Source organism: Alosa pseudoharengus, unplaced genomic scaffold, assembly GCF_046254945.1.
Source record: "Alosa pseudoharengus isolate Yale_2024_CS ecotype anadromous, Long Island Sound unplaced genomic scaffold, YU_APseudo_1.1 YU_APseudo_1.1_scf_21, whole genome shotgun sequence".
NCBI lineage: Eukaryota > Metazoa > Chordata > Actinopteri > Clupeiformes > Clupeidae > Alosa > Alosa pseudoharengus.
In genome coordinates this window covers 22,387,935-22,405,961 of record NW_027468674.1, presented here as the reverse complement: position 1 = coordinate 22,405,961, position 18,027 = coordinate 22,387,935, and the positions used below count along the sequence as shown (strand labels likewise).

The 18,027-nt window shown below is 43.0% G+C and overlaps 1 protein-coding gene and 3 long non-coding RNA genes across 5 annotated transcripts; all 4 read right to left on the bottom strand.

The window, feature by feature from the left end:
• Nucleotides 1-342: 342 nt before the first annotated feature.
• Nucleotides 343-2,122, bottom strand: LOC143138507 (uncharacterized). Of its 2 annotated transcripts, XM_076298957.1 has the most exons (5): nucleotides 2,102-2,122; nucleotides 1,039-1,936; nucleotides 872-955; nucleotides 654-776; nucleotides 343-560 (listed from the first exon to the last, which is right to left on the bottom strand). In XM_076298957.1, the coding sequence occupies exons 2-5, from the start codon at nucleotides 1,706-1,708 to the stop codon at nucleotides 364-366; spliced, it is 1,074 nt and encodes a 357-aa protein (XP_076155072.1). In that variant the 5' UTR covers nucleotides 1,709-1,936; nucleotides 2,102-2,122; the 3' UTR covers nucleotides 343-363. The 2 variants fall into 2 exon arrangements, with proteins under 2 accessions (XP_076155072.1, XP_076155071.1); XM_076298956.1 differs by lacking the exon at nucleotides 2,102-2,122 and having other exon boundaries at nucleotides 1,039-2,028.
• Nucleotides 2,123-3,692: 1,570 nt separating this feature from the next.
• On the bottom strand, nucleotides 3,693-4,176 carry LOC143138506 (uncharacterized). The gene is made up of 3 exons (XR_012990240.1): nucleotides 4,101-4,176; nucleotides 3,883-4,018; nucleotides 3,693-3,780 (listed from the first exon to the last, which is right to left on the bottom strand). It is a non-coding gene; the product is annotated as an uncharacterized LOC143138506 (long non-coding RNA).
• A 5-nt stretch (nucleotides 4,177-4,181) lies between these two features.
• LOC143138505 (uncharacterized) lies at nucleotides 4,182-5,205 on the bottom strand. Its single transcript, XR_012990239.1, has 4 exons — nucleotides 4,986-5,205; nucleotides 4,752-4,861; nucleotides 4,344-4,634; nucleotides 4,182-4,251 (listed from the first exon to the last, which is right to left on the bottom strand). It is a non-coding gene; the product is annotated as an uncharacterized LOC143138505 (long non-coding RNA).
• Nucleotides 5,206-8,855: 3,650 nt separating this feature from the next.
• LOC143138504 (uncharacterized) lies at nucleotides 8,856-10,421 on the bottom strand. The gene is made up of 3 exons (XR_012990238.1): nucleotides 10,343-10,421; nucleotides 9,190-9,644; nucleotides 8,856-9,087 (listed from the first exon to the last, which is right to left on the bottom strand). It is a non-coding gene; the product is annotated as an uncharacterized LOC143138504 (long non-coding RNA).
• Nucleotides 10,422-18,027: the final 7,606 nt, after the last annotated feature.

The window sequence follows — 18,027 nt, the reverse complement described above, 5'->3', positions numbered from 1 at the left end:
GAGGGAGAAGGGTGGGGGGGTGCTGGTGCTGCTGCTGGTGCTGCCGCTCCTGATGCTGCTGATGCTGCTGCTGGGGTGGGGGGGTGAGGGGTGGGGGGTGAGAGGCGCTGTGCCCCAGCGTCCTTACCTCACGGGGGAGAGGGGTGGGGGGTGAGAGGCGCTGTGCCCCAGCGTCCTTGCCTCACGGGGGAGAAGGGTGGGGGGGAGAGGGGTGGGGGGTGAGAGGCGCTGTGCCCCAGCGTCCTTGCCTCACGGGGGAGAAGGGTGGGGGGGAGAAGGGTGGGGGGGGGGTGAGAGGCGCTGTGCCCCAGCGTCCTTACCTCATGGGGGGGGGGGGTTGAGAGGCGCTGTGCCCCAGCGTCCTTACTTCACAGTTTGTTGAGCCCGTACCCTAGAGTGGTACCAAACATACAGCCGTAAATGCTGCAGGAAGTGCTCCCTTGTCATGTACGGCAAATGGTGCTTCAGCCGTTTCAACCGTGCATTAAATTGCTCAGCCTGCTGGGTGTTTATGCCTGACAGCTGAGGATAGCTGTCAGCATTATAGCCAACACTGCAACCTGCACACACACAAACAATTGAAGAAAATACAGTATCGTTGTCTTGCATTGACAAGAACAACAAGTGAACAACAAGTGTAGAACATTGCTCACCTTTGTGATTCCTCCAGTGCAACCGGTCTATGAGGAACCAGCTCCTCTGGAAGAAAGCTGGATCCCTGTTAAGGCTGAAGCTGTGCAGCTTGCATGCATTATCATAAATGATAACATCCGGTGCTGAAACCCATATAAGGAATGTAGACAGAAATCAATAGATGTTGCAGAAAATTTGTCGAAATTGGTACTACCAAAAACATGAAGGAAGTTTTTACCGGTCAGCCATCTGGTCTTCAATGCGGTAAATGGCAAGTCAACGGACTCCGGAGACTCCATTACCGCATAGCCATAGCAGACACCTAGTGTAAATATGACATGAATTTATAGAGCAAAATATAACTAACCACATTTAAATGGTGAAATGTGATTTTTGAAAACACACCATGCTTGCACAGCACTGTAAAGATTCCTGGGATGAGGGCAAAGTGCCTTGGGGAAATCTTTTTACAGCTCCTTTCCTTTTTCCTCCTTATATCTGCCTCATACACACCCCTGGCTCTCAGGATGGGGAGGAAGGGGAAAACGGCATCATCCACATCACCAGCATTAGGCTCCATAATGTCCTCTTCAGCCACTTGCTGGAATGGAGCCTTTGCCACCCTCCACACCTCTTCCAGCAGAGGCCTTAAGTGGGGGGGGAAGTGGCCAAGGGTGGTGATGATGGTCCACCAGAGGGGACACTGCTCAGCCAGTGCTTTCATGACAGAGGACAACTGTGTCACATTGTCCTCTGTCATGAGGCACTTAATAATGCCCTCCATCTCAGGCCCCAAATGAAACAGAGCACAAGCTGGCGTGGCCTTAGCCAGCTCTTTGAAAAGAGCCCTGTAGGGTTCATCAGGCTTGATGCTGTGGCCCTCCTCAGCCATGTTCCTCAAAAGGGGCAAAATAAATGGGGCCTCCTTCTCTGCAACCACCAGAAGTTGAGCCCATTCTTCTTGCCCAGTTAGACCTTCCCCATACCTCTTCAGGGCCTCCCTGAGGTGTGGGGACTTGATCAAAATTCGATCACTATGACTATTGGAATGAAAAGCAAAATTGATGACTGTCATTTATTTTGTATAATTATATTTGTATAATATAATCTTGACATATGTCATACTATGACTGATGTTCATTTGTAAATATATATCAGACAAGTTGAAGGATTGCATACATATACAATGTTAAAAAATACTTATCTTCCTTCTTTCCCTTGGTCCTGAGTGGGCGGTGTAGCCTGGGGCTGCTTGGCAAACCGGCGATGATAACCAAGCGTGGTGCCATCCATCACCACAGCCCTGCAAGGAGCACATACCTGTTGTTATATGTTCAGTTGTGTTCAATTGTAATGTTGCTACTAGTATAACTACTACTACTACTACTAATAATAATAATAATAATAATAATAATAATAGCAATAGTGATGATGATGATGATGATGATCATGGTGATGATAATCCAACCTTGGATTAGGCCCGCATTGAGGACAACAAAAGCCCTCAACCTCTTGGATGTTGACCGATCCCAAGCCCCGCCCCCTTTTACTATGTCACAATGAGGACTTCGGAGGACCTCGGTCAACCTCGGTCAATTTTGAATTTTCTAGTGTCCATCTGTAGCCTACAGTACGCCGGTTATGTTAATGCTATGCTTCTTTTGCGAGTATAGCCTAAGTAACTAAATAACTAAAGAGCTCAAAAAGGTTCAAATATATGCCTGGGATACTTGTAGAAGTGACATCCGATATCCTGACCGTGTGAAACGTTAACAGACATAGGCCTAACTTTGCATAACTTTGGATAGGCTGCTACTTTTCAGTAAAGAAATCTGAGTGTGTACGAAAATGTTCCCTTTTTTTGTGTTCATAACTACATACAAAAACATAACTAAACCTGGTTTCCACTGTTGAAAACGACAACATAAGCCTACGCAAAAAATTATACCTACCTTGCAGGAACTGAACTCGCACACTCATACAATTGGAAGACGCGCAAATAGGCTACACCTTCAATCACGTATCGCCTTACACACAATAGAAATACTTTCAGCTTTTAGGCACAGGCTACCTTGCCATGTTTAACTTGCGATAGAAGACTGTTCACAGAAATAAGCTAATGACCATTTTTTCAACAAACGGAATAATAGCCTACTGCGATGCATCATTGATGGCTGAACGAGAAAGATCAAATCATGTGCCGATTCAAAACTATGCCTTGCTGTATAGGCTATGCAGTCTCAAAATCGCCAATATTAGGCCTACTACATTGCCCACATTTAAATTAAGTATAGCATAAGCGGGCACTGATGAAGTCTTGTGCAAGACAAATCACGTCTGCAAACTGCAGATATGTCGTGAGTTGTATGGGTAAACTCGGGTAGATCTAGTTTCTTTTCAATAGCCTACATTTGTATCATGTTTATTTGAACTCTTCAGTAGCCATTCAAAATAATAAGTAGGCTATCGGCCTACCGAAGCAAAGCTATCTCTCCACCTCTCCAACATGAGCTGCTTAACAGGCTAGCCACTTTCCCTAGAACTTGGATCTGCAGCACTTGGACCCGTCTTCAATTAATCCTCGAAATATGGTTAGATTTTGTTATGGACACGTCAACACCATATGTTTGCACAGACCTGTTTATTGAATCAGTCACATCTGCAGCAAATAAGGTAAACTACCTGCTTGTGATAACGTGCTAATTGTTTATCCCCAGACATAACATGCATCCCATTAAGATCCGTAACACCAGATTGGTTTGTACTCAATTTGTGGTGTTCCACCTCGTTGATAACAGCAGACATTGTGAATGTGTCCTTCCGAATACTGAAGGCCTTTCTGGCCTCTGTTTTTTGAATATATCAATATTACTTGACGCCCAGAAATCTAGCATACACTGTCTGTTACACTCGGCTAAATGGTGCTGCGTATCCATGTTGAACACGCGTTCTCGCACACTTTCCTGCAAACTTGTCCGACTTAGCAACAGTAACTATGGGACTGACAATGGGAGGAGGGGCTTGGGATCGGTCAATTTAAGGAACGACAGCCATGCCCACCGAAACCTCTTGTACGTTATTATCTCCACCACCCCATAGTCCTGAAGATTTATCATCAGGCTTTGATGATAATTGTACATGGAGGTTCTACAAGGGCAATGTGACAAAGTGAGCAAAGAGAAGATTGTTGGATAGTATTCATTTTCATATTTGCTCTGCACTGTAAGGCTTGCCTCTGCTGCTGCTTACCCAGAACATAAAAAATGGGACATGTAGTCCCGCAGGAGGTTGTGGTGCACAAAATAACTGCCCATCTGCAAGATGAATGGGTGCTGAGGGTGCAGCTTTCCCTCGCAAGAACCATTTGTGCAGGCATAATGGTAAGCTGGAATTGAAGTGAAAGTGTATATGAGTTAAATCGAAAGAGTGATATAAAATGAACTCTCCTTTCTTTTTCTTCTACTCACATTGGCAGGCCACTGTTGCTGTTGTACTATACAGTGGCTTTGGGGTGCCAGAGAGGATTCTCTGATTGGAGTATGGGACTCCACAGCTGCACACTCCACCCATTGTGGGATAAAGAGTCATAGGGTTGCAAAGAGCCTTACAGAAAAGATCCTTTGAAAACAAAAAAATTGTATGTGAAACATGAACTGACATGTGGACCCCCAGATAAGTATTGCATTATATTAGTCCCATTTGGTGGATACCTTAAGGTGAGGGGGGATGTGGAATGAAATTGGGTCAATTCTCAAGGCTGTCGGAATATTTTCTTGGCCCCTTGCCCTTGACCTCTGGAGCCTATCCCCCCACTCATCCCACACTCCTTGTTCCACCTGGGTTCCGTCTGTTAGACCCTTTATATGTCTACAGGAGTGATGATCTGCACACATATGGCAATAGGGCCGCCCATCTTTGCCAGACAAATATGTGCAGTCATCACCCCTGCACAGCACAAACATGTTTGGGTCAAATGGCACTTGGTAAAAGTGTTCGCCATCCTGAGGAACATATGACAAGACATTCCATATTCCACATGAGACAATGAGCAATGTATTGACCTAGGAACTATGTTTATATATCTATATTTATCTATCTATCACATTTCTGTAACTCACATCTGCTGAGGCATACTGATGATCAGTTGCCCTGATCTCAGCCCCCTCAGCTATGATGACTGAGATCAGGGCATCAATATGCAGACAGGAACCATGCATTCCTTTGAAGTCTTTGAAAGAAACAAACAAATGTTGTTTTTCATTATTTTGCTGTACAATATATGATCATTACATATGTCAACAAGTTAATGCGATTACCAGTATACACTCAAAAAAGTCTTAAAGCTTATGTACCTTCGTACAACATGCAGCTTTTAGATGTTGTATTGATCAAAATTGATCGCTGCATGTTGCAGGAACATGTTTGGACCATATTCCTTCCATCACGAAACAGAATGTGTCTTGTTTTGACAAACACATACTTTGTTGTCTGTTTATGTAAAGACAGAGAAAAAAATTACAAGGCACTATTGTAGTGGTTATGAAGGGAACTGCTTGTATTATTGCTTTAGGGATATTGGAAACAGATATTGCATACAGATAGAGTAAATTCACATTCAAGCAAATGTAATACTGTACTACTAAAACATAATTTCATATGTTTCAGATCGCTTTTTTATAACTATGCTGTAATCTTTTGGGTATTTTCACATCTCTTTCACTGGGTCAAGTGTTGCTTTTACCTTCTACTTTGGCCACGGTCTCAGGGTTGTACTAACTGTTGTGTGTACTGGCTTAAGTGTGAATTTTATATCTATCGACAGTAGATCAACCTTAGCTGGGAGGATTTCAGGTCCATTTGATGTTTTGAATTGATTGTCTTTGCCATAGGAATGTTATTGTGAGTATTATTTACCACTGTAGAGTTTGATGGGACCAGGTAGATGGACCCAGATGTATTGCATGGCATCACCATGTCCTCTGACAGCAACCTCCCCTTGTAAACCTCCAAATCTGGTATGTCCACAAACTGTTGATAATAAATTGATGTAAAAAAAGCTACATCATTACATCAGCATACACATACATCAGAATACCATTATAGACCTATACTAGATTAAGGTAATGATTAGTCAGTTGTTGCACCCCAAAAGGGAGGGAGATTTAACTGTGAGAGACTTAAAAGCAAGCCTGGGCATTAACATGTTTGTGCAGGCAACGTTTCGTGTCTTCTTCAGGCAAAAATAAATAAATAAACAGAAGCCTGAAGAAGACCCAGCAGGGTCGAAAAAGAAACGTTGCCTGCTGTACAGTGTTGCGGACATTATATTTTTTCATTTGAGTAAGTTTTTTTTGTCCTGCACCTGCCAGAAGGTGGGATGTGCACACAATAACTTTTTGCTGAACATTAACATGTTTGTAGCATGCCTCAGATCCAACAAATCATCACATTTCTTGCACTGTATGTGGGAAAGGGAGAGCGCAATAACCTCACCTGGCCTATGTATTTCTGGAAGCTAATGTGATAGTGCCAAGATGTGGAACTAATCCATGTTCTGTTTCTATAAATTCCTACTTGTAAATGTTTCTGTAGCAAAGGGAGGGCAGTCCTATGGACCAACAGCTTGTCCTCCATGTCAAACAGCCAGACCCCATGGTATGGTGGAGTGCACGTCCCTCCCCTTCGGAAAGGGCACTGGTGCGTTTCAGGCACCCCCGTCGTACTTCACCCATGCCAAGGTGACCCACACACTAATGATTTCAGGCACCTTTCAGGCAACCCCGCTTTAACCATCTCTAGAGTGGCTCTCAGGGGCCAACATTTCCTGGGGGGTCCGTCATACGACCAACACCTTGATGCACCTCTGATTGGCCTTGTGCCAAGCCTTCCCACTCTGATTCCAGGCAATCTTGTGGCAAGCACTTCCATTTAAGTGACTTCATAATTTTTATACTTATAAACGTTTTTTTTAATTTAGTACGAGGTACATACAGCTTCACAATGCTGCACACTTGAGCAATCACAATCACACTTAGTTACAGGTCACAGAATAGACCACTAAAAAGAATAGAATAGGAAACAAGTTCAAGTTCAAGTACTTTATTGTCATGTACTCAAAATAAATTATAAGTAATGCTGTTTGTTCAAGAGACAGCTCAACTTAAAACAGCTCAGCAAAAGTAGTAATTGGTATATTGTAAAAGGTATATTGTGTGTGTGTATGGGGGGGGTAATGGGGTGTGTGTGGAGGGAGGGGGTATGCTGTGTGTTTGGATGTGAGGGATGATGAAATGGTGAGTGTGCATGGGGGGGGATTAATGGGGTGTGTGAAGGAGTAGGGTGTACATGTGTGTGTGTGTGTGTGTGCGTGGGAGGGGGGTGATGAAATGGTGTGTGTGTGTGTACGCGGGTTACGCGCGCGCGTGTGTGTGTGTGGAGGGTGGGGTGGGGGGGTGTAATGGAAGGGGGGCTGTACCTGTGTGTGTGGATGGGATGAAAAGGTTTGTGTGTGTGTGGGAGGGGGGGTGATAAAATGGTGTGTGTGTGCGTGTGGGAGGGGGGGGGGGTGTAATGGGGTGTGAGGGAAAGGGGGCTGTACCTGTGTGTGTGGATGGGATGAAAAGGTGTGTGTGTGTGGGGGGGGGGTGTTGATGTCTGTGTGTGTGGGGTAATGGGGTGTTTGGATGTGAGGGATGATGAAATGGTGAGTGTGCATGGGGGGGGGGATTAATGGGGTGTGTGAGGGAGTAGGGTGTACATGTGTGTGTGTGTGTGTGCGTGTGTGTGTGTGGGGGTGATGAAATGGTGTGTGTGTGTACGCGGGTTAGGTGTGTGTGTGGGGGTGTGAGGGAAGGGGGGCTGTACACGTGTGTGTGGATGGGATGAAAAGGTTTATGTGTGTGTGTGTGGGGGGGGGTGTTGATGTCTGTGTGTGTGGGGTAATGGGATGTGGGGGGGAGGGAGATGATGAAATGGTGAGTGTGCATGGGGTGGAGGGTGGTGTGTGGGTATGGTTTGGTGTTGGAGGGTAACTGAAAAGGTATATTGTAAAGGGGATTAATGGGGTGTGTGAGGGAGTAGGGTGTTGCTGTGTGTGTGTGTGCGTGGGGGAGGGGTGTGTGTGTGTGTGTACGCGGGTTAGGTGTGTGTGTGGGGGTGTGAGGAAAGGGGGGCTGTACACGTGTGTGTGGATGGGATGAAAAGGTTTATGTGTGTGTGTGTGGGGGGGGGTGTTGATGTCTGTGTGTGTGGGGTAATGGGATGTGGGGGGGAGGGAGATGATGAAATGGTGAGTGTGCATGGGGTGGAGGGTGGTGTGTGGGTATGGTTTGGTGTTGGAGGGTAACTGAAAAGGTATATTGTAGAGGGGATTAATGGGGTGTGTGAGGGAGTAGGGTGTTGCTGTGTGTGTGTGTGTGCGTGGGGGAGGGGTGTGTGTGTGTGATGAAATGGTGTGTGCAGGGGTTTGGTCTCTGCATTTATCCCAATCCGTGAATTAGTGAAACACACACAGTGAGGGGGGTGTTGGGTGTTGATTGTGTGCGTGTGGAGGGGGATGGTGGGAGTGTAAACTGTTCAGCTTCAACATGACGCACACTTGAGCAATCACAATCACACTCAGTTACAAGTCACAGAATAGACTATTAAAAAAAGAATAGAATAGGAAACAGAACAACAGTGTAAACTGTTAAGCTTCAACATGACACACACTTGAGCAATCACAATCACACTCAGTTACAAGTCACAGAATAGACTATTAAAAAAAGAATAGAATAGGAAACAGAACAACAATGTAAACTGTTAAGCTTCAACATGACACACACTTGAGCAATCACAATCACACTCAGTTACAAGTCACAGAATAGACTTTTAAAAAAGGGGTTTGGGTTTGATTCCTGCGGTCACCATTCGCCCTTGACCAAGGCACTTTAGCACAAGGAGTGATTAACGTCAAAAAAATCTAGACTGGAGTAACTCAACATTTGACATCTCCGATATGTTAAGTGTTCTAAAGACGTCAAATAGCAAAAAGCCTTATCGTTAGCAAATTGATAGCCAAGGAGCCAGAAGTGAACACGCATGTATGGCTATAAAAACTGTGCCTTCATTTTACAACTAAACACGAGAAAATACTTTTATAACCCTTGAGCCAGCTCCTTACTACTTGATCTCAATGGTAATGCAGCGTTTGTTTGCACCTCCAAAAGCATGGTGTACCTGGTTACCTCCCAAAAACGCCCTTAAAACGCCCACAAATACCTGTATGTGTGGAAGAATGTTTAAGCGACATAATAATAAACTGACTATGTTGTGTAGTATACATATCGACATCTAAATGGAATATTATATGAAACTCATGTAAAGAGCGTAACCAAAATAATGTCTTGTAAGCATAGTCAATTAACATTACACTCGAAAGGGAGGTTATTGGTCCTCCATCCACAGGATCTTGTTCTGGAATACAAAGTGGTCATGAAGTAAATTTTCTGATATTTTGCACTGCTAAAGTGAACAAATTTTAGATACAATTTGAAAAACAACGCAAGATGTACTTACCTAGGACCACTGAGGGATCAGAGGGTGGGGTAGTCACGGAGGAGATGAAGGCAGAAGGGCAAGGGGTGGGTGTAGAAGAGATGGGAATTGGGTTGGGTGTAGAAGGGGTGGGAATTGGGATCGGACCAGAAGCAGCCTGAAATGAAACAAACTTTACATAACACTCATTTAAGAGCAACACACAATTGTGAGGCGTTCTCCACCTAAATATACACAAAGGTACTTTAAAATGATTTGTACTGTCTCCTTCAAGCCTTACGAAGTATCTGTCAGACTGACATCCTGTCAACATCTTTAAGTTATTGTAGAACGACTTATGGGGTCAACTAATGCTTAATAAGGTTTACTCACTGGCCGTCTATGCCTCTTCAGAGAGGGAATGCGGTCCAAATCGAGACCATGTAGGTCTCTCTTTGTGAAGCATGAAGAGGCCACTTTCGCCAAGGTTGGAATATCTGAAAGAGAAAAGGGTTCAGTAATTACAGGCAACCTTAAACACAGGCATCCCAATATTTCTTTAAAAGAGTCTAGGTCTAAAAACCTGTGAGAAATCTATGTCTGAGTTTAAATCTTACCAATTGAAAATAATCTAGCATTGTAGGAGATGTCTCAATGCCTAACTGATAATGTATAGTTACTGTTATGCTGATGTATCATTGAATGTATAGTTACTGTTATGCTGATGTATCAATGAATGTTTTTAATTATTTTATCATTATCTTTTGGTGAATGAGTCTGAATATAGTCACATTTTGCGTTACCAATAACCCCACGTATTATCATAGATAGGTGGCTGACTGTACCAAGTAAACACAGGACGTCTCAGACTACAGACACAGAAACTATTATCATTATCACACCGGCTACAATATACATTTAACTTATTAATAACGTGAAAGCGTCAAGTTAAAAATCGCCTTATTAATTCAATATAACGCCTATCACCCATAGTTCATGTGTGCAAAATGCAATGTAAAGTAGGCCTAGTGTCAATACACTAGTCGTTTAGACGATATCATTGTTATTAGATGATATCGATCGTTTTTAAAACATCTCAAAACAAAGCCATGACTCATTGTAAATATCAAAAATGAAGATATGGGAGGTTTATTTGGAGATTCACCACATCCATCACGCCAAAATATAATCCTACCTCGTTTTCTTTTATCCGCCATTTTCAAATATGCCGCGATTGTTAGAGGAAACGGAAATACGAGCCTGTAGGAATTGAACGAATCGCATTGCGACCTTGCGCATACTAATGAGGTGGAGTTAACATGTTCTCGCCCTGGAACACGGCCTCATCCATGCCTCATCAATGTTGACGCTTGCTTCCTCGATGCGAGCCGCCATTGTTGTCTGAATCAAAACAGTCTCACAGTCGCTTCTCCGCTACGTCACATCTATGAAACTCCCGCCCTGCGTCCTGATTGGCTCTACCATAAAATCTGGTGCTGAAATCACTCCCAACGGAAGCGATCCCAGATGGATGTGAGTGGAGCTAGGCGGAGCTATACGGAACGAAATTCATCTAGCAAGAGTCAGGTTAGATGTGACTGGCACTGTAGAGGAAATGTGTCCTTCTCTAACCTTTACCCCGGGGCTACTTACAATGTGTCACTCTTATCAGTTAGACTAAGACAAACTCCTACAGTGCACAGTTTAACTTTAGGTGAACTTGTTACTTTTCCTAGTCTCACTATACAATGCAATTCAATGTAGCCTACAATATACATATTTGACTTTTTAAATACACTTTTAGACCAACATTGCATGTTTGCTCAGGTATTTCTTTTTTTGATAACACCTACCTTTACTGAAATCCCTATGTGATCTCATAACAGTTCCTGTGATAGTGTCCCATTTGAGTTGTGAGCCTGGAGACTACTCTCTGAGTCTGAAGTGGGTGAAACCGTGTGGTGTGTGGACTGCAGTGGAGGTGAATGTGAGTGGGAAAACTTACTCAGTATCAGGAACAGAACTGATAGTGGATGGACTTCAGCCTGCTCAGACCTACAACATCAGCATCACAACACTCTCAGGAGCCATGAGGAGTTCACCTTGGCAAATCAGCTGTCAAACTCTTTCAAGTAAGAGTCATATTTAAGCTAGGCTGTAGGTTACACTGATTATACAACAACTAATGGGCGTTGTTAGGTCTAAACCCCCCTTAGCTGTTGTATAATCAGTGTAACTTTTGAACACGACTGGCTTATTCCTTTTACCAAAACTGTTACTATAAATACCTGGCAAGAAATATATTGCCTCTATCAGAATGGTTGCCAAGCAATGTTGAGACGCAGCAACTGTTAACTTATCAAGTTGTGATAGCCTAGCCTGACGAGCCAGACCCACATTAAAATGTAGGGTCTGGGCACTCACCGTTCGCAGTGCTCAGTCCGAGGGGGGGGATAATCAGTTGTCTTTCAAATTCCCTCTGCACGCTATAGGACAGCGGCAGCGCTATGAGTCCCATGCGTTTCCCACCAGCGGAGCTAGTTGGCTAGTTCAAACGTTTGGCAACTTAATAAAAGCTTAACTCGTGTCACACTGTTCGCCAGCAGCAACATCCATCTTATTTGTTTTCAAGTAGCAGGGAATTCAAGCCAAACCGGTGCAACTCTGCCATCAATCATTATGTTAAGCCCACCTAACGACTCTATACACGATTTCATTGGCCTGATTAAGTTTCGATTTCTGGAGCTCACAAGCCAACGGAGAGTTGCTAGACTAGCCCTGGCAGCAAATGTAATTTGCTGCTGCTAGGGGCGCGTCTAGATTTCTAGGCAAGTGGTAGCCAGTAACATAGAATGAAATGCGGTCAAGGTGTGATTGTCATTTTACAATGGCATCAAACGCGATTCAGCCATCAAAGACCGGAACTATCTGTTTTAGAAACTGAGGTATGTGAATATTTTAATCAGTATATTTCAACTTGTTTAGAAATCATTTCAAACCTTTTTAGAAATCATTTGGATGGTTAAATGACCTGTTCCGGTGAAAATGGTGACTTTCCCTGCTCCCCCTAGCGTATATAAATATGGGGTATTAGAAGCCATCTGTCTCCTAGCCACAGCGTTTTTGTAGCAAACATAATCAACCTAAGCGTGCTCAGATGACGTGATAGACGAGGGGCTGTTGCTCACCTGTCTATCATCATAAAGCCCGATTTGATTGGTTTGCACAGCTGTGGTGCGAGCATAGTTGCTCCACAACGGGGCAATGCCAGACCGAACTTCCCGACCTCAAATATTGTGGGCGGGACTAAGTTCAGCTGGCACCCAGGCTAAAGTTTCCCTTTAATATGTTAAAATGATATATATTTAACATTTTTTATCAAATAATTAATCCAATTCCCTGTGTTCTTGCCTGCTCCCCTCAGCGGTGATCTGGGTACCAGTGCTGGTCATCATACTGCTGGGCCTCCTGTCTGCTGTAGGAGTGGTTCTACTGTGTCAAAGGTGTGTTTGTCTGTTTTTTATAATGCAACTCTCTATTTTCTACTTACTGAAGTAAAAATGTGTGTTGAAGATCTTTCACTGACTGTGTGCTGTTGCTTTTCTTTGAAGGAAACCAGTGAATGTTCAAGAGGATCCTGTGTATGAAACTGCTGACCAGACACAAATGTATGCCAACACCATTGAACTATGTAGTCAGGATTCAAACCATATTTCCCAGCCGGACAAGGGAACAAATCCTCAATCAGTCCATGTCTATGAAACTCCAGTATGCACATGATCTCTTCAGAAATACTGATGAATGTTATTGTCTGATTCTTTCTGCTAAGCAACATGTTTTCAGTAATTAATTTTAATTTAAAATTTAATAATAATTCAGTTCTACCGTATATAATACTGATTGTTGAAAGTGTATGTATGTAGCCTATGTATGTATGCACTGCATGCCTTTTTTCTTTTTAATAAAAGTCTATATTTTGTGGAGAACCTCTACAAACAACCACACATAATATAAACAGCAAAGCATTCACAAGTAATTTACAGTATACCTTAAATGCATTACTTTCCAACAGTGCTTCCCATACACACAAATATATATTTTAAATATATTTTCACAATATGTTTTGAAATATATAAATTATATTTTTGATAGTTAAAAATATATTTCAATATATATTTTTTTCTGTTTGGGTTTCCTCTGAAACTCTGTATTGGTTTCATTTATTTTATCGACTCACTAAGCATTAGAAGCTCCAACACTTTTAACCCCTTACTGCTGTCCTTGTCTAGCCTGATGAGCCAGACCCACATCAAGATGTAGGGCCTGGGAACTTACCATTCGCAGTGCTTAATCGGGGGCAGAATAAACGGTTGTCTTTGAAATTCCCTCTGCACGCAATAGGATACAGCGCTACAACTCATTCTTGAATTTCTTGAATCTTATATTTGAAGAAGACAGTTGTGGCGGTAGTGGGGTATCGTAACGGTTGGAGAAGACTGAATACCCCAACTATCTCTGGGTCTTGCCATGACTTGAAAAGGGAAGACTCTACCTTGTTGGTCCCCCAAAATAGAATACGCTTGATCTCTCACATTAAGCTGCATTCCACTAACAGAAATGAAATCCAACCCAAGCACCAGAGGATAGGCGAGGACATTAACAGCAAGCACCGCAGTTAGAACACTCCAGCTATGTCCATACATACTGTACTCTAACACCTTGCAACCTACAGGATGGGTATTTGTACCATTTGCAAGATACAGGGGTCCTTCATGCCATGGCTCAAGTTTCTCATTTGGAGCTTTAATTGTGTTCCACAAATCAACACTCATTAAAGGCCGTGTTGCAGGGTTCATTTTCCAACGAATTTGCACAATTTGCTTGTTGATAATAAACATTTAAACTGTTATCCATTGTATTTGATGTTGTTGGGTATCACAAAACGGAATATAATACGAAAAAGCAGGTAATATTTCACAGCATTTGAAGTGATTCTCCTTTCCCCCACAATGCATTGCATTACGTCACCTTGGGGAGACTACAGACCAAAGCCCACCTTGAGACCCTTGAGAGTAACGAGAGAGGAGTAAAGAGAGACGAGTAAGGGATTGTTCAGCAGTAGATAGCGCAGATTATAGATAAATAGATAGGCTATGGATAGCCTAGGTATGTATATAGACAGATAGATAGCTAGATAGATCATGTCATTATGCTGGTCACAGGGGAGCTCCTCGACCAGCGGCCAAAATGCACTCGCTTCCCTAGTTACTGCAGCTCTCCACCACAGTTTCCATCGGGACGGCACAGCCCACACAAGCACCTGCAAAACTGCGACTTGCCCATATTATCTCCCTCTTTGGTAAGCCGTACCCTGACGATGTCAATGGCAATCAATCACAAGCAGTAGTTATTGAAAATATTCATGCTGAAGACACGACCAGCCTAATCGGCGGCGGCTAGAAGCTAAGTAACTGGGGTGGCTCACAGGTGGGACTAAAAAGTTAGCCCAGCTAGCTATCATGATGCTTCATATTCTGATCTTCTGACTAAGTTTGCCCGGTAGCCTACTTATCTGAACTAACGACATGATCACTATCACTAGATATAGAACATGTTGACTTTCATTCGGTGCTGTTCACTGACAGTAACAAAAAAAGTGTCGTAATGTTATAAGCATAATACATTGAACGGAATAGGTGCATTATGTAGCCTCATAACGAGGCCTCTCAAATTCAGAAAATTGCATTAAACTAAAATCGGAAGACATTGTTATCTTTGTTAGACCATAGGGTCGTTGTCATATAAATGCTGTAACGAAATTCGAAGTGTAAATATACAAACTTTATGTTGAAAGTGTAACCGCGACCGTTTCCCATAGGAATGAATGTAAAACACTACCCTCCAAAACGAAACCTACCGAAATTCAGAAAAATTACTAAATTGATATCAGGCACCGTTATTACCATTGGTAGATCATAGGGTAGCTGTGATATAAATGCTGTGACGAAATTCGAAGTGTAAATATACAAACTTTATGTTGAAAGTGTAACCGCGACCGTTTCCCATAGGAATGAATGTAAAACATATACCCTCCAAAACGAGACCTCCCGAAATTCAGAAAAAATACTAAATTGATATCAGGCACCGTTATTACCATTGGTAGATCATAGGGTAGCTGTGATATAAATGCTGTGACGAAATTCGAAGTGTAAATATACAAACTTTATGTTGAAAGTGTAACCACGATGTCCATTGAAATGCATTGAAATGAATGAAGCGCAGATCAAGTAGTCCCCAAAGTGACGTCATCACCGAATTGCGTACAAAAAACCCGCTAATGCTAAAAACAACAAAAACTGGCATTTAACACCATTTGGAGACATTTTTAAAATGATATACATATATTGAGTGCTTTATGTACCCATTAATCAACAGTGGTGTTTAACCTGCAACACAGGCTTTAAGCTATATGTAGCTCCAGTGTCTACCAGTGCCTTGCCCTCTGACTGTGACTGGCACTGCCAGCTGCCTCAGTACTACCACTGGACCAGACTGGGGAGGCATGGAGTTTGTCTTAGGCCTAACAACAGGCTGAGACTTAAAGGAGGGCTGGTTACGACTCGTAACCGTGGAGACAGTACCCTTATTGGGGTTAGCCTGACGAGGACCAAAGCTTTTCACTGGCTGATTTTGAGCTTGAAACAGCGGACAGCTTCCAGGAGGGTGTGCGCTTTGGCAACACCAGCACAAGAGAGGAGCAGGTGGGGGAAATCAGCTTTTTGACTTCTCTTTGACGGTTCTGAGACGTGGACAGGGGCTGAAGTTTTAGTCATAAGGACCTTCTGCTCATACATTCTTTGATGTATTAGATCTTTCTCAAGCTGCTGCCCAAGTCTAACAACTTCATCCACAGTGTGCGCGCGTCCACACAGTTGGCTAACTAACTGAGGATTCATTGTTTTAAAAAGCATTTTAACAATCTCATCTTCCGTCGCTTCAGGTTTCCACCTCTTGTACAGGGCCTGGAATGCGAAGGTGAAATCCCTCACACTCTCATGGGGTAACTGAACTCTATGTCGGATTCTCTCCTCTAACTCATCTGCATAGTCTTCAGACAAGAATGATTCTAAGAACTGCCTCTCAAACTCAACCCAAGTGTGCACCTTTTCTCTGGCTATCTCCCACCAGTTACGTGCTGTGCCATGCAAGACATTCCTCATAGTGGCTAAGATCTCAGAATTGGACATGGGTCGCAGAGCAAGGAAGTCCTTACACTTAGAAATATACAAAAGTGGGTCAGTGTCATCATCTGAACCACCGAAAGAGGGAAAAATCAATTTGATTGGCAAATGCTGATCACCAGTATGGAGAACTGAAGGTAAAGCATCAGGTTTGGACTCAGGTTCGACATCAGTAGAAGACCTCTTTTGAGAACCGATACCAGTAAAAGAGCTCACGACTCTTGAAGGTGTATAAGTTGGTGTAACATTCAACTCATTAACTTTTTCAGCAAGACTTTCAACTGAATCTTTGATGGCACAAATGTGTAACTGCAGGTCCTGCAGCTCAGGCTTAACTAGTCTATTCAGTTGGTCAGCGACAGAAACAGAAAAAGAATCCAATAAACCAGTGTGTGATTCTTTTAACAGGGTCTGAACTTAAGTTGATGTCTGCTTAGAGTTCCACTGAATGTGTTCTATGCATTTAGAGAGGAACTCTCTGATGCGCTCTGCAATAGTATTAAGCAGGTCATCATTCACTTTTTCTACTAAATGAGAAACATCCCCTTTAGCTTCAACAGCTTCTTTGGAAACATGCTTCAAGCCCTCCTCAAGCCATTGTCTCTGACAGGCAATGGTGCTTTCAAACACTGTTTTCATAGAATCAATGGCCTGGGAGAAAACCTCAGTACAAAAATAAGTACAAATATAGCTGCAAGCAGCAATGTGGGGGCCAAGCAGTTGAGCAGGAGTTGTCATGGCAACCCAATATTGCTACATTATACACACACCCAATTAACCACCCGTCCCACACACACACATATACACAGATAAACTTCCTCTCCCACACACCCCAATAACCCCCCACACATATGCATACCTCAAACATCACTAAATGTATTGTGCATAGTCAGGTTGTAGTCACGAGTCCACATACCAAGTTTGGTGTCGATACGAGAAAGTGTTGATAATTATAGCACCCCTAGTGGTCAAAAGTCACCAAATTTATTGTGCGTCCTCAGGTTGTAGTCACGAGTCCATATACCAAGTTTGGTGTTGATACGAGAAAGTGTTGCAAATTATAGCACCCCTAGTGGTCAAAGGTTGCTAAAATTATTGTCTGTCCTCAGGATGAGGTCCCAAGTCCATATACTAAGTTTGGTTTCAATATGTGAAAGTATTGCTGAAATATGAGCCCACTTCTTGTGATTATAGCGCCACCTATAGGTCAAAAGTCATCAAATTTATTGAGCCTCCTCCTAATTGGGTCCTGAGACCCTGTACTGAGTTTGGTGTTGATACGCGAAAGCCTTGCTGAGATCACTTCACTTCCTGTTTGGCGGCTTCGCCGCCAAACTTGATTGGTCAAGACGGGCGATGGGTTTTGAATATGGGTCCAAAAAGCAATGCGTTTGTGAGTCATGGTCTGAAGATCATCTGAACCAAGTTTCATGAAAATCGGATGAACTTTGTGACCTTTGATGCCTTTTAAGTGATTTTGATTAAATCCAATATGGCGGCCAGATCAATTATGTTGACATCACAAAATCACATCTGTCAGCCTTAGGACCTCCCAGAGACATCACTAGTATATTAACATTAACATTAACAGACACCAATAGTAAGTTTTAATTCCAAACACATCACCCGTTACAGGCCA